This window comes from Cotesia typhae, unplaced genomic scaffold, assembly GCF_013202065.1.
Source record: "Cotesia typhae breed Kobodo isofemale line unplaced genomic scaffold, CoteBio_Ctyphae contig_122, whole genome shotgun sequence".
Taxonomy (NCBI): Eukaryota; Metazoa; Arthropoda; class Insecta; order Hymenoptera; family Braconidae; genus Cotesia; species Cotesia typhae.
The window spans coordinates 1063476-1077988 of record NW_027423714.1 but is presented as its reverse complement, the minus strand read 5'-3'; the positions used below and the strand labels follow the sequence as shown (position 1 = coordinate 1077988).

Below are 14513 nucleotides of genomic sequence, written 5' to 3'. Positions count from 1 at the left end.
TATTGTTTTCTGGGCGATACTAAATTATAGAGATGGCTTTCAGTGATGATTGTCCAGGCAACAACTATAGACCGCATCGGTTTGTTGTTTATACCAGGTAATAGCTGATAGCTGATCTTTCACTTCTCTTCGCTTGTTTAGATTATTCGGCTCGTGTATGCAAACATGTGTTTCCTAAAAAATTTAACAAAAAAAGGGAAGCAGCTGCACTCTGTTAGCGATTATTTGACCTTATTGTTTTTTATAGCGATTTGTCATTATCATTATTAATATTATTGTTTTTTGTAAAATATTATTTTTATCATAGATATTTGTGTGAAATATTTCGACTGATGGCGAATTTAAAAGGAAATTAATTACGATCCAGTTTTATTAAACAATTTTTTATTTAATTATAAGATATATTTGGGTTGAAACTGCATTTGATTATTATCAGGCTTAACTAAAATGAACAATTTTTTATTCAAATTAAAATTACAGCTTAAAGTTTTTTTTTTTTTTTTTTTTTTTTTTTTTTTTTAACAGAAAGATAATTTGACCATTTTATAAAAATTCTTCAGAATTAACCTAATATTTAACTTTTAACTTGTAGTTAAATAAATTTTACGATAAAATCAAGATTATATTGCGCTCTGAATGTTAAAAGGACGTATTACAGAACTTAATTAAGGTTTTGGGTTTTATTAAGTTCTATAGAAAATTTTTTTTCCACTCAACTGGTAGATTTTGGGAAATCTCAAAAAAACTACAAGAAACATTTTTTTCAAATGTGGTTTTTTTGGAACTTTTCAACGGCTTTATGGATCAATTCTAAAAACTGATTAACGCCAAACATCAAAAAACCACGTCGATTGCCGCCAGTCTGGTCAGAATCGATTGATTCGTTTGTGAGTTATCTTTGTCAAAAGAAAACCGAAAAAAGTGTTTTTTCTGAATTACTTTGAAATTCCCTATTCGATCAATTTAAATTTAAAGATTCTTTATGAGGCTTCAAAAACTGCGCCGAATTCCGCCAACGGTTCATTCATTCAAAAGTTATAGCAGTTTAAAAATTCAAAAAATAGTTTTATTAATCTTTTATCAGACTTTTGAGATCGGAGAGCTCAAAATGACACGATAATTACATTTTTGAGCTCAAAAAGCTCAAAAACGTTATAAGTGCAATACTGAGTGCTTAAGTAAAGAATTAGCGGGAAGTTGCAGAGGTGGTCTTTAAAGTCAACCGTTTTCCAAATTTTTTTGTTAAGTACTATTATTATTAATATATAAAAAATTAATAGTATTGAAAAGTTATAAGCAAAACTAGAATAAATATAAAACGATACAAGTGCGAATAACTGAGTAGTAAGAATAATACTCGTCGCTCTTCTTAGTATAAGATAATATATATGCCAAGAGAAACTTAACTTCAATGCCGACAAACGGTCCTTATCGCTCAGACCCTTTAATGTATTTAACCCAGCAAAGATAGTCCGAAATTTATTGCTCCCTATTTTGGGTCCTCGCTCAGCCGCTCAAGAGAACTCTCCTACACTGTTTCCTTTCCTTTTCTTTCTTTTTCTCTTGCTCCTTATTCCTGACTCTTCTCATCCTCGTTTTGTACTGAAAGATCTACACTCACCAGCATCCACGGCAACTTTTCTCGAGCAACACTAACCAGACCACCGTTGAGTTTCTCGACTTCTCTTTTAAAAGAGGCTTTCCTTCTTACCGAGCCCAGCTGTCCGATCATCTATTCCTTCTCTTCCTCTTTCTCTCTCTCTCATTTTTACCGTTAACATTTAAAATGATCGGATGCATATTTATTTTACATTGAAAATTATGTTCCACTTTACTTTTTTTTTTTTTATTAATTAACTAATTATCAAATCCATAAAAATTCTAAATGTTTTATTGAAATATTGAAAATATAAAAATATAAAGACAAAGATAGTTATCAAATCATCAAAGTCACTTAAGCAATTAAGAAGTGGAAGTTTACCACAAGAAGGATTTTTTTATGTGAGGTATTAATAAAAAAAACTCCATCGAGTGAATTCTTTTTTTTTTTTAATAAGAACAAAAAAAATAGTTTTCATTTGTTTAAGAATTATAAAATGTGTATTTGAAGATTTTTAAATTTAATAGAATTTTTTTCTCAATTTGTTATAACAAATAAATTTTTATACTTAAAAAATATTGCATCAAAAAAAATTTTTTTTTATTTAAAAAGTATCACTTTGGAAAAATTCTCTCTATAATTATTTGTTTGTTAAGAAATCCTTAAAATTGCCATATGTCAGTTAATTTGATTGACACTAAAGCAATTAATTTTCTTAATTAAAAGTAATAAAGTTAATAATTTATTCCTTTTTACTTTTAATGTTAGAATTTCTTAACAAGACTTGAAAACAAAAAAATCTTAAGAAAATTTATTTCAATGTTCCAAACAAGTCAAATTTTTTGGAAAAATACAATTAATATTTTTTTGGATTACTTTACTAATTTAAAATTTACTCTTTACGCCGGATATTTAATTCCTCCACTCCGGTACACCGAGTGATTGGAGTAAAAATTAACTCCCAATTTTTGACAGTGTAAAAGTAACTACCCATAAAAAATTAAAACAAAATTTTTCTGCGTAACTATCCCCAAAAGTTGACAACAAAAAAAATTGTTTTTCAAGTTCAAGTTGAACTGTTCCAGAGGTTAAATTATTTCCAAAACTCTCGGCTAATGCCAGGCAACAGACGGTGGATTAAAGACTACCAGAGAATTCAAAATTACTCCGCAATTAAGAAGCGATTATTTAGCATAGAAAGTCACGAACGCGAGAAATCATGGCTTATTTTCATTTCTACACCACAAACCACCTAGTATATATACATATATTAAAAGTAAGTGCGCCGTGTGTCACCAAGAAGTTATATAACGCTTGAGTAATATTTTAACGAGCCTTCTATTCCTGTAAACTGATTCCAAGAGTAGCAAAGCAAGACCAAGACAGTGTATACATATATTAAATGATGAGGAGAATCTTGAACAGAGCTGTTGTCGCTTGCCAATGGATAGCAAGAGACTGAACCATTCTCTCAACTCCCTTTTCTTTGCCCCAGAGACTAAATATATATGTGTATATAAACCTATACCCGAGCACGAGGACGATAGAGGAAAAAGGTATTTAGCATATTCGCCCTTCGATATCTTAGTCTCGATCAAATACCGTCTCACTAGCTCCAATACAACTTGACTTTTCTGTGAGCTACACATTTCGGACTCTCTCGCTCCCATTTGTTGTTAGTTAACTTTTTATGCTTTACTCGGCTCCTCATCCCTTTTTGCGGTATGTATTCTCCCTCTCGTCTTCTCTTTTTGCCTTTTTACTCATGATGGTTGACATTGCGGTCCTGGTCGTAGTGATGGTTTGGCTGTATATAATAGAAGGAGAGTGGACCCGCAGGGAGATATCCGCGGTATTGTCGTTGGCATCGCTTATCCACCCGGATTATCGGAGAGAATAAATTTTCATGCCCCGTTTCGACATTGATATTCGTCATGGCCACCAAAAGAGTGTAGGTTACAAATATATGGGCACATGTACTTACACACCTTCACCTATCACTGCATTTAAATTTTTATTCCAAGTTATTTTATTGTTTTTTAATTTATACTGTTATTACTGTGGATAAATATTGATAATGGCTTCCACGGATTAGCCTTTTTTCATTACATTCCACGTTATTGACAATCGATCCATTAAATGTATTATTTAATCATGAGTTAAATTTTGTATTTTAGATAAATGTAAATGTGATATTTTTGAGTGCAGTAAGTAGAAAAATTTTATATTTTTAGTTAATTATACACATGTGCAGAAGGAAATTATAATTAAGAGTTACCGTGAAAATTATGATAATCATGGGACATATTGCGTTTCTTGATCTAGTTACAATTCTTGTAGTCTGCCAAAAAAAAAATGATGAACCTAGGAAATGAATAAGATTAATAATTATTTCTTAATGTTTTATTATCATAAATTAAAATGAAGTCAAATTTTTTGTTAGGAAAAACTGAGCAAAAATAATCAATTGAATATAATGTACTTAAAATATGTCATAAATTTTTAGATAAAGTATGTAAAATAATTATTCTACAGAAGCTAATTACGAATTTACACTTGTTTACATGTATTTACACTCTAACGTTAACGCTCTTACGATTTTACGAATTTTCTAAACTGAATGCTCAACCTTAAATCTAAAAGAAATCATTTATGGCTTCCTGATACCATTTTTTTTGCTGCTCAAATTGTGGTGTGTAAAATTGAACAAGAATACATATTATTTTTCACTTGTTTATTTGATCCAGAATAAAACATATAACTATACTTGTTTTTTTTTTTTTTTTTTTTTAATTTTATTATATACATAACACACTTACTTTTTTAATAAGCTTTCATAATCTTAGTTAATTCACAAAAATATTCATCATTATTCCCTGAATATCCCATTGCCATAATAACTAATCAAAATCAATAATTTTGATATTAATTAGTGATTCTCACATTTAATCACTACATATCTTGTTCAAATCATAATTATCTAAATACTAAAGCAATTCTCTCAAGATATCATAGGGCAACCCCAAACGATTGAATATTGTCATCATTATTTCTTCAGCTTTGTCTAACCACGAAATCCTTCTCTGTACCGAGCCCAGCTTAAAAAAAAGCATGCCTCCATACAGTGGAAATACTTCACGCATTTTTTTTCTATTAGTTATTTCACTGAAGTCAAATAGATGGCATTTTAGTTTTACCGCTAATTTATGTATGCTCATCAGCAGTACTTCGTAAAAATTGATGTTAACATCACCGATCTTTAAGTCCTTCATCTTAATGACCTCCTGATGACATTTAGCAGCGAAATTTTCTAAGTTCTTTCCAATCGCGTCCTTATTTCGCTCGTGAACAGGTAAATTAGCTGCTATTAATTTCAACAGATGCTTTTTCATCACAAGATGATTGGCCTCGAAATTTCGGCCACAAGCAATGTAATCAATGGCCAACTTTCCGTTTCTATCTTCCATGTTTACGTCAAATCCAGCATCAGGCAGAAAACTTACTATTTCATTACTGTAGAATACATCGTTTAATTTGTGATGCTGCACCGATTTCTTGGACTTAATCGTCAGAACATTAACATCCGTTGTCATTTCATCCAGATTGCAGAAGAATTCTATTACTTCAACTTTGCGGGAAAGCAGCGCAGCGTGCAAAATGCTCACAACATCATTGAATTTCTGGTAGGTGCAATTAATATCGGCTCCATGCTCGATGAGCAGCTTGATTACTTTCAGATTTCCACTCTGGACAGCAGAAACTAAGGGTGTGGATCCGTCAGCCGAATTGTGGTTAACATTAGCACCCTTGGATAATAGTGATTCCGTTATTTGGACGTTCCCTCTCTCAGCATAGAATTGCAGCGGACTGTATCCGTTAAAATGGCCGTGTTTCGTTAGTTCTATGTTGACGTCAGCTCCATTTTTGATCAGATACTCTGCTATTTGGATGTTAGCATACAAGCTTGCATGAAAGAGCACACTATCACCGGACGTAGGATCGCAAAAATCTAGGCGAGCGCCAGAGGATACTAATTTTCGAACCGTAGCTAGATCGTGCTTGGAAATTGCCACGTTGATCGGTAATCCAATGTTTGGAACCCTGATGTTGAGGTCTACTTTTTTGGCAATGAGTCAATCAATCAATTCAACGTTGTTGTTCTTGATAGCAGCGTGAAGAAATGTTGTTTCCAGTTTATCATTAGTAGCCGATTGACGGAAAATCGTGTTGATAGTAATACCAGGCTGGAGGAGAAGTTGATCGACTATTTCGATGGTGAATTAAGTAGAATTAACCGCCAGATTGAATATCCTTCTTCTTAGCTGAGACTAAAAAAAAAAAAAAATAAAATATTTTTCTTTATTGTTTGACTTTGTAATAGTTTCAATTCATAAAATTAATACAATTTTCCTGTTAGGTACGGTTCACACGAAATTTATGTTAAAATACAATTACAAAAAAAAAGTAAACGACTTAAAAAAATTGAAGTGTCAATAGTAAAACAAAATAAGTTTTTACTAATTATTTTTGATACGATTTTTAATTTAAAACGAAACCTAAGTAAAAAAATTTAAGGAGAAAAACTCACAAAGTTTATTTTAACATTAGTTCACTACATGCTTTTATTTATTTCAACCAGTTGTTATATCCGGCATACCGTATATAATACAGGGCCTCCCATTCCCGCCGAAAAGTGCAGCGCTTGCATATTTAGGGAACCACAACCAGGACTGCGCGACAACTCTCGCGTGGCTGAAGAATACACATTATCGCGCATTGTCACCTCATCAAAAGAACCAATTGTTTAATTAGTAGCCCCTCTTTTAAATCGCGACCGAGGTGATAAAAACCGCGAACACCATAATTCACGAGCTTATTTTACAAGGTAACAGTTCTGCCTTAAAGCCCGGGTGAGTCCTATACCCCGACACGTATAGGCAGACTTCAATTATTAAATTAATTAGTCATCCTTTCCCTAATTATTCATTTCGATTTCCTTAACGGTATTTCTGAGTTCTGTGATAGTGATTCTTCGAGCCACGATTCGTTTTGACGATAATCGAGATTCCCGCAGTCCCAGTTATTAGTTAATAAGTGATAAGTGTAAATTAAGACGTGTTTGCCCATAGGGCCAGTTAATCAGAATATATAAATTAAAAACCCGAATCGAAGTGTCCCATCATTTATAAATTAAGAAGCTATTCATCCTTCAACTTTCGATCTTCAATCTCCAGTCAGAAGGAGGAAGGGAGAAGCCAAGTAGCGGAAGTCAAAGGTATAAAGTCCAATCGAAGGACGAATCATCATTCAATTCGTAATAGTAAGTGGAGGATATTATCACTATTTCCGAGGTCGATTGTCTATTCCAAGGGGCCTTCTCCGGGGTTTTCACCTTCGCGAACCCATAAATTAAAAACCTAACGATCCTTTCGTTAGGGAAATTCATCTGTTATCCGAACCTCCGATAGTCCAGCTACCAAATTCTAAGATTATATTTTTCGGACATAACACAGTCAAAGAAAATAAATCAATTTCAAAAACTTTATTTTTTTGTAAATTTAGAATTGTATTATTTTCAAAGAAAAAAATTATAAATTCTATGATGGTTATCATTTTTTGCTTATTTAAATAAATATGACTCAAATTATTTTTTTTATTTGAACAAAATAATTATGTAGAAATTTGAGATTATTTAAAGAAATTATGATATAATAATTGCTATAAGCTACAACTTAGTGGGTTCTATATCTATTATTGTTAAGTTTTGTTAATAGAAACAATTCGCAATTTCATGAAAATAAACACATTATTAAAAAATATTATAACAATACTTTGAAATGATAAATATGAGTAACCGTATTCATGCACTATAAGACAAAATTTTTTACTGTACTTACTGTGTTTACTCCATCATCATCATTGGCATCATTGTGAATCCATAACTATTGAAATAGAAATGATAGCAAGATTAACTTTTACAAGGATTTATTGTGGTAGCGATGTGTTTTTGATTGAAAAATTTTTACTAAGAAATAAATGACCCGAGCAATTTGATCGTGAGACAGAAGAACCGATTATTAAAATTTTTTTTTATTAATGTATATCAATTTCATTTTTTTTTTATTTTTAAGATTTGATAGTTACAAAATACGAAAGTTTAAAAGAAAGAGCAAAAAATGAATTAAAAGTCACTATTCTTTGTTCCAAAAATAGTCAAGGAATTTAATATTAAATAATAGAAATTAAAAATTTTTTATAATAATATTTTACTTACTCATTTTGATCTGGATGCTTATTTTCAAAAAATATTTATAGGGTTTTTCACAAAAATTCTTTGCTTATAGGTCGCTAAGGTTGACGACACAATACCGTTCAAAACTTCAACGAAACTGAGTTAATGTTGCCTTTGCTCGAATGAGTCATTATGAGGGTAGAACTTTCGACGGTGGGGGTTTTGGCTTTCAAAACTTATGTACTATTTAACAAGGATCGTAGTCATAGTCATAGCTACCTACCTGATGTATTTTCGGTAAAACATCTGCTGTTTGAGGAAAGAAAATTTTGACCTTTCATAAAATTGAAGAGACAGTCCTGAAGTCTTATACAGAAAAAAATTTTTTGTAAGGCAAAATAAATATTCAAAAATCAAATAACTTAAAAATTGTGATGCATACTTAATAATTAGTACTTATTTATTATCGATACTTTATTTACAATAAAAAAAAATTAAGATCGATAAATGTGAGTTTTGTTTGTGTCACATTTATGTGTCTTACAAAGCAATAATATTTAAACTTATTTATAAGTTTTAAATATTAAATAATAAATACAGACACACTTCTTCTTATCTTTATTACTATAATATTAAAATATTAAAATATTAGGTATTTGGTAACATATCATTTTTTAAAACGATTTTTTCTGTCTGTCCAGCTTTTTTGTTAATTCCCAATACCCTAATATTTTATTTTAGCTCCGCACATTTAAGTTCATTGCTCCTTTTTTCCTTTATATCATAGACGCAGCACTTCATCCCTACTTAAAAAAAAAAAAAATAATAATAATAAATACAAAAATAAATAAAAATTATCAATTATTATAGTGTTTCACCGGTAATTTTTTTTAAGTCACAATTATTCAAGTAATAAAACAGTTCCCATAGTAAGGTATAAGGCAATTTTAAACGGTTAAATATTTCCATCATTACTTCTTCAGCTTTTTCAAGTCGCGGAATTCTCCGGTACACTTTGCCCAATTTGGAAGCAAGCATGCCTCCATAAATTGGGAATCTACTGGTCATTTCTTTCCGACCTATCATATCAGAAAATTCACTTTGATGATGTTTTAGCTTGAGTGCCAAATCTTGTTCATTTATATGCAGTATATCGTACAATGTGATGTCAAGACTACCAATCTTTGTGTTTTTAATTTTAGCTACTTCCTGGCAACATTCAGCAGCGAAATCTGTGAACTCTTCTCCAACCGCGTCCTTGTCCCTTTGACAAACAGGCAAATTCGCTGATATTAATTTGAGCACATACTTGTTTATTACGGGATAAAAGAATGGAAAGCGCAAGTAGCGGGAAGTTAGTTCGATGGGTCTTTCTCCAAATTCAGTTTCCAGGTTTATATCTAATCCGACGTCAAGGAGAAAATCTATAGTTTCTTGGGGGTTATAGTCACGCGTTATTATGTGTTGCCACAACGTATTCTTTTTTTTCTTTGTCAGTGTGTTAACATCCGTCACGAACTCGTCAAGATTGCACAGGTACTCTAAGGTCTCAATAGAGTTGCGGAAAACCGCGCAATGTATCAGGAAGAGAGAATCACCATTTTCTTTGTAGACGTTGTTAATGTTAGCTCCATTGTCGATCAGTAGTTTAACTACGTCTCGATGTCCACGACGTACGGCACAAATCAAAGGTGTTAATCCTTTTAATGATTTGTGGTTAACATTAGCGCCCTTAGATACCATTAATTTCGTTATTTTGATATCTCCCTTCTGAGCGTAAATCTGCAAGGGACTGTATCCCCTGAATACTCCATTTTTATGTGTGTTAATATTGACGTTGGCACCATTTTCAACCAGATACTCCGTTATTTCGCTGTAATTAAACCAGCACGAGTAAAAGAGAGGAGTAGCTCCAGTTTGTGAGTTGCGAAAATTTAGGTTAATGCCGAGTGACACCAATTTACAGACCGTGTCTAGATCACAGCTCTGTACTGCAACATTAAGTGGCCGCCCAAATCTTTCAATTCTGATGTTAAGTTTTGGTTTCTGAGCGAGGAGCCAGTCAATTAATTCATCTTGATAGTTCTCAATTGCGGCGTGAAGGAATGTTGTCCTTTTCTTGCCGTAAGAAGTAGTTATGTAAAAAAGTGTATTGATGTTAAAGTCACGCCGGAGAAGAAGTTTTTCAACTGTTTCGATATTGAGACTCGAGGGATCAATTATCAAGTTTGATCTTTTTGAAAATAGAGTTCCTGACAAAAAAAAATTTTCTCTTTAGTTTTTGATATAAAAATATTAATATTAAAATAATAATAGTGTTGATATTAATATTTACGTACCCATTTCGATGTCTAGTTGATAAACTAATTTTTTGGGAATACTTATGAATATTTTACAACAGAATTGTTCGCCTTAGAAGTTCGACTACTGTTTAAAGATTCAACTGAATATTGGAATAATACGTATAGTTGTAAATGCAAACAAATTGAGTTGTAGCCGATGACTAACAGCGCATGTAAAGGTATAACAGATGTTCTTCAATTTGGATGGCGCATGCGCTCACAACACAATTTGGAATAGTCAGTAGTTCTTTTAAAGGAGTTGAATTATTGAATATATTTTTGTATGTTTGCTTTTATTTACACAGATCGATTTTCAAATGTTTAAAATTGATAATAAAAAATAATTAAATATTAAACAACAATCATTAATTTTGATTATTTCAATTTTACCTGATAGTTATAATAGAAATTCTAATATATTTCCAATAACGGAGTAAAACATATTTGACAATGCTTTTGGGTATAAGTAAAAGTGAGTCAGGTATAGCAAGTGAGAGAGATAGAAGAGGAAAATGAGAAAGTGAAAAAAAGAATGAGTTTCCTAGCGTGACACATTTATTTTAGTGTTAGAGGATTTGAAAATGTTTAACGGTAAAACAAAAATAAAAGTCTATGTATAAAAAAAGTTATAAGAAAGTAAACTCTTCATTTTTCATTTTCAATGTAAAAATTGAGTTAATAATACTGTTGATACTGAAAAAGTCAAATATTAAAATATTCACATACACAACGAATTTTTGTTAAAAGACTGATAATTTTCAAACTTCTAACTATAATATACCCCATCAACAGAAACAAAAATAATTATCTATTATAAACCACAAGAAGAAATTGGAAAAATAGTTTTAATAGCATATGAATTATAAATAAGTTACAATAAATTAATTTTATTTTCAATTCAGAGATCTTGATGGTATATTTATGAATGAATGTACATATATTATACCTCAAAAAACAGGAAGTTGCTTTCACTGTTAACGGTAAAAAGTAAATGATAATTAATGATGAAAAAAAGATAATTAAAAGAAAAATTATTAAGTTGCAAATTTTATTTGTCAACTTTTAATAAGGCAGATAAAAATAAATTGAGTTAAAAAATCAATTTTTTTAAAAAGTGATAGTTTTTACTCTACCTAGCCATTCAACTTCATTCAATCTGCCGAAATAAATGAATAAAGCAAAAAATTTCTATTGATAATAAAAATATGCGTTGAACATCTGTGATCTTTTTTAATAACGTCACAGTTGAACTGGTGGGTCTTAAAAATTTAATACGATACTGCACAGCTCTATAACATGACTATGCCGTGAGTTGGTCGCATCTTGCTCGTTTAACGTCACTTCCCAGTATACTTCTTTGACGGTCGCATCTTTTATATCCATATATTTATCTATCTTCACAAACCTCGTCATATACATCTACTTACGTATGCATACATCACAATATTATGTATACACCGTACACATAAATATATAAATATAGTATACGTTTTCTCGGTAGCAGGCCAAACAGATACTTTTTTAACCCATTCAACATCCCTTATTCTAGGTAGAAGTCATAACATTCCGAAGTGACGTTTTAATCGTAAATGTCTGTTTTGGTCTGACTCCAAAGATTTCTTTAAATATATAACTTCTTTAATCCGGCACTTAAATTTAAAAGTTGCAATATTCGTAACTTTTTTTTTGTGGTTGAATGGGAACTATCGATAATAATGATTCTATAAAATTTATGGAAGATTCACCAAATCATTAGTTTTGTAAATTTTGTTCCGTAACAGAAATTGTCCTTGAAAAGGTCCTGAGGGAGCTTAGGCTCTAGGGTTGAATGAACTTTTTATCTATCTATCTATCTATTATTATAATCTTTAAAATTTAGAACTATTTCAACCAGTAAGTAATTAAAAACGATGATTAGTCAATTTTCTTATTATTAGTTAATTAACATAGTCATTTTATTAAAGTTTCGATGGATTGGAAACCCATCAAATTGCTAAAGGGATTGATTATTGAAGTCAATAGTACAAAATCTGTAGCTAATTTAAGTAAATAACGGTATTAGTTATATCAATTGTAACTTGAATGATATATTAAAGCGAATTGCAAGGAGGCTAAGTGAAACCAATCGATTAATCGAAACCAGACGAATGAGCAAGGGATAAACTAATCGATTGGATAATCTGTCTCGTCATTGAAATAATCTTCATTCCGCATGCTATGTCTGTCTAACTTGTATGAATTAGACAGAATATTGATTAGGGTGGGTCAAAAAAATCGAATAATTTATTTTTGATTTTATACTCTGAAAAATAGGTTCGTAGACACCTAAAAAGAATTCTCTCCAAGTATAAGCTCTTAATTATAACGGGAAGGTCCTCCGCTTTGCGGGTTTCTATTTTTTTCGAATAATCAGATAAAAAAATTTATATCTCGCTTCCAACTGCCTGGAAAAATATTCCGTGGCATAGATTTTGTGAGAAATTGAATGCTTTACAAAAAAGGTCTCTTATGATTTTTTCAAAAACTCAACCGATTAAAAGATATTCATAGTTGAATTTTGGCTATTTTAAGGAAAATATTCGTTTTTATTATGAATTTTATAAGTCGATGAAAAAAAATTATTTCGGATTGCGGAACTCATGATTTTGTAGGAAATTTACTGCTCTACAAAAATGGTCTCTTATGAGTTTTTGATTAAGTGAAGCCGTTACGAGATATTCATCGTCAAACATTAACGAATATCAATATTTCCAGTTTTTGATCAATAATTCGATAAATTTTAATTTAAACTATGAGTTTCAGGAAAATTTACATAAATTTGAGTTTCGATCGATAAAGAAATGTTATAATAAGTTAGATAAAGAATTATTGGAATTATCATTGATTTTCCTTGGAGAAATGCCTCAAGAAAAGATTTCTTTCAAACGTCCTGGTGCTGTTCATCATGCTAGATGGATGGCTAAGGCCATTTATAGTTTGAAAATGTATCTATTCAGAGATGAATTCAAACTCTCTCAGAAAGAATTGCATGGTCTTCGTCATTTCTGTATTTTTATAGTCACATTGTATTTAAAAGCTTGGTTTTCATCAACTTCTGCAACAACTGCTGCTTATCATGACTTGCAGTTTATGAAAAATTTATTGGAGTACAAACATATCAATCCTTTGATTTCTTCAGCTACGTGTGAAAAAATGATTTCGCACTTATGGTATTTGAGCGATGAACTTGCCATTTTATCACTGTTTGACGATGGCGTTCCATTAGAAGTAAAAAAACGTATTGTTGAAGCTGTTAATACTCGTGAAGGTACAGATTCTAAAGCTAAAAGATTTGTAATTGCTAAAAAGATTTGAATTCATTGGCGCAGAGAACTCTGAGTGACTTTGTGTCTAAAAAGTCATTAAATCTTTTCAAAATCTTCGATCTACCGTATGACTTTCTTGATGTCGATGTTGAATTATGGCCTACTAATGAGAGTTATCTCGAAAATAAAGAATACTTTCAACAACTAAAAGTTGTCAATGATTCAGCAGAGCGAGCTGTTGCATTAGTCAGTGAATATAATCAATGCTTGACAAAAATGAAGAACAATTCCAGTACTTATTGCAAGTTGTCAAAGAACATCAAAAACATTCCCAAATTGTAATAAAAAAATTATTTATAGTAATAGCGTACAGTTATGTTAAAAATATAGACAATTATATTGCAATTGATAATTCAATAAAAAATTTATCTATAAAAAGTTAAATACTGGTTGTTTCTTACTTGATTCAATACTTTTCATATTAAATTTGACAAAGAAATATGTCATTCACTTCAAATTAAACTAATCATTGGCTATATGTCGAAAAAAATGCTCTAATTTCTTGTTTTAATGCAATCAAACAAGCTCAAGACTGAAAACAATATTAAAAAAATTGTTTATAACATTTCTTTATCGATCGAAACTCAAATTTATGTAAATTTTCCTGAAACTCATAGTTTAAATTAAAATTTATCGAATTATTGATCAAAAACTGGAAATATTGATATTCGTTAATGTTTGACGATGAATATCTCGTAACGGCTTCACTTAATCAAAAAATCATAAGAGACCATTTTTGTAGAGCAGTAAATTTCCTACAAAATCATGAGTTCCGCAATCCGAAATAATTTTTTTTCATCGACTTATAAAATTCATAATAAAAACGAATATTTTCCTTAAAATAGCCAAAATTCAACTATGAATATCTTTTAATCGGTTGAGTTTTTGAAAAAGTCATAAGAGACCTTTTTTGTAAAGCATTCAATTTCTCACAAAATCTATGCCACGGAATATTTTTCCAAGCAGTTGGAAGC

General features: G+C 30.7%; 1 protein-coding gene across 1 annotated transcript; it reads right to left on the bottom strand.

Annotated features, from left to right (window-relative positions):
- Positions 1–2588: 2588 nt before the first annotated feature.
- LOC141532851 (uncharacterized) lies at positions 2589–10175 on the bottom strand. The gene is made up of 3 exons (XM_074251417.1): positions 10172–10175; positions 8711–10084; positions 2589–5735 (listed from the first exon to the last, which is right to left on the bottom strand). The coding sequence occupies exons 1-3, from the start codon at positions 10173–10175 to the stop codon at positions 4588–4590; spliced, it is 2526 nt and encodes an 841-aa protein (XP_074107518.1). The 3' UTR covers positions 2589–4587.
- Positions 10176–14513: the final 4338 nt, after the last annotated feature.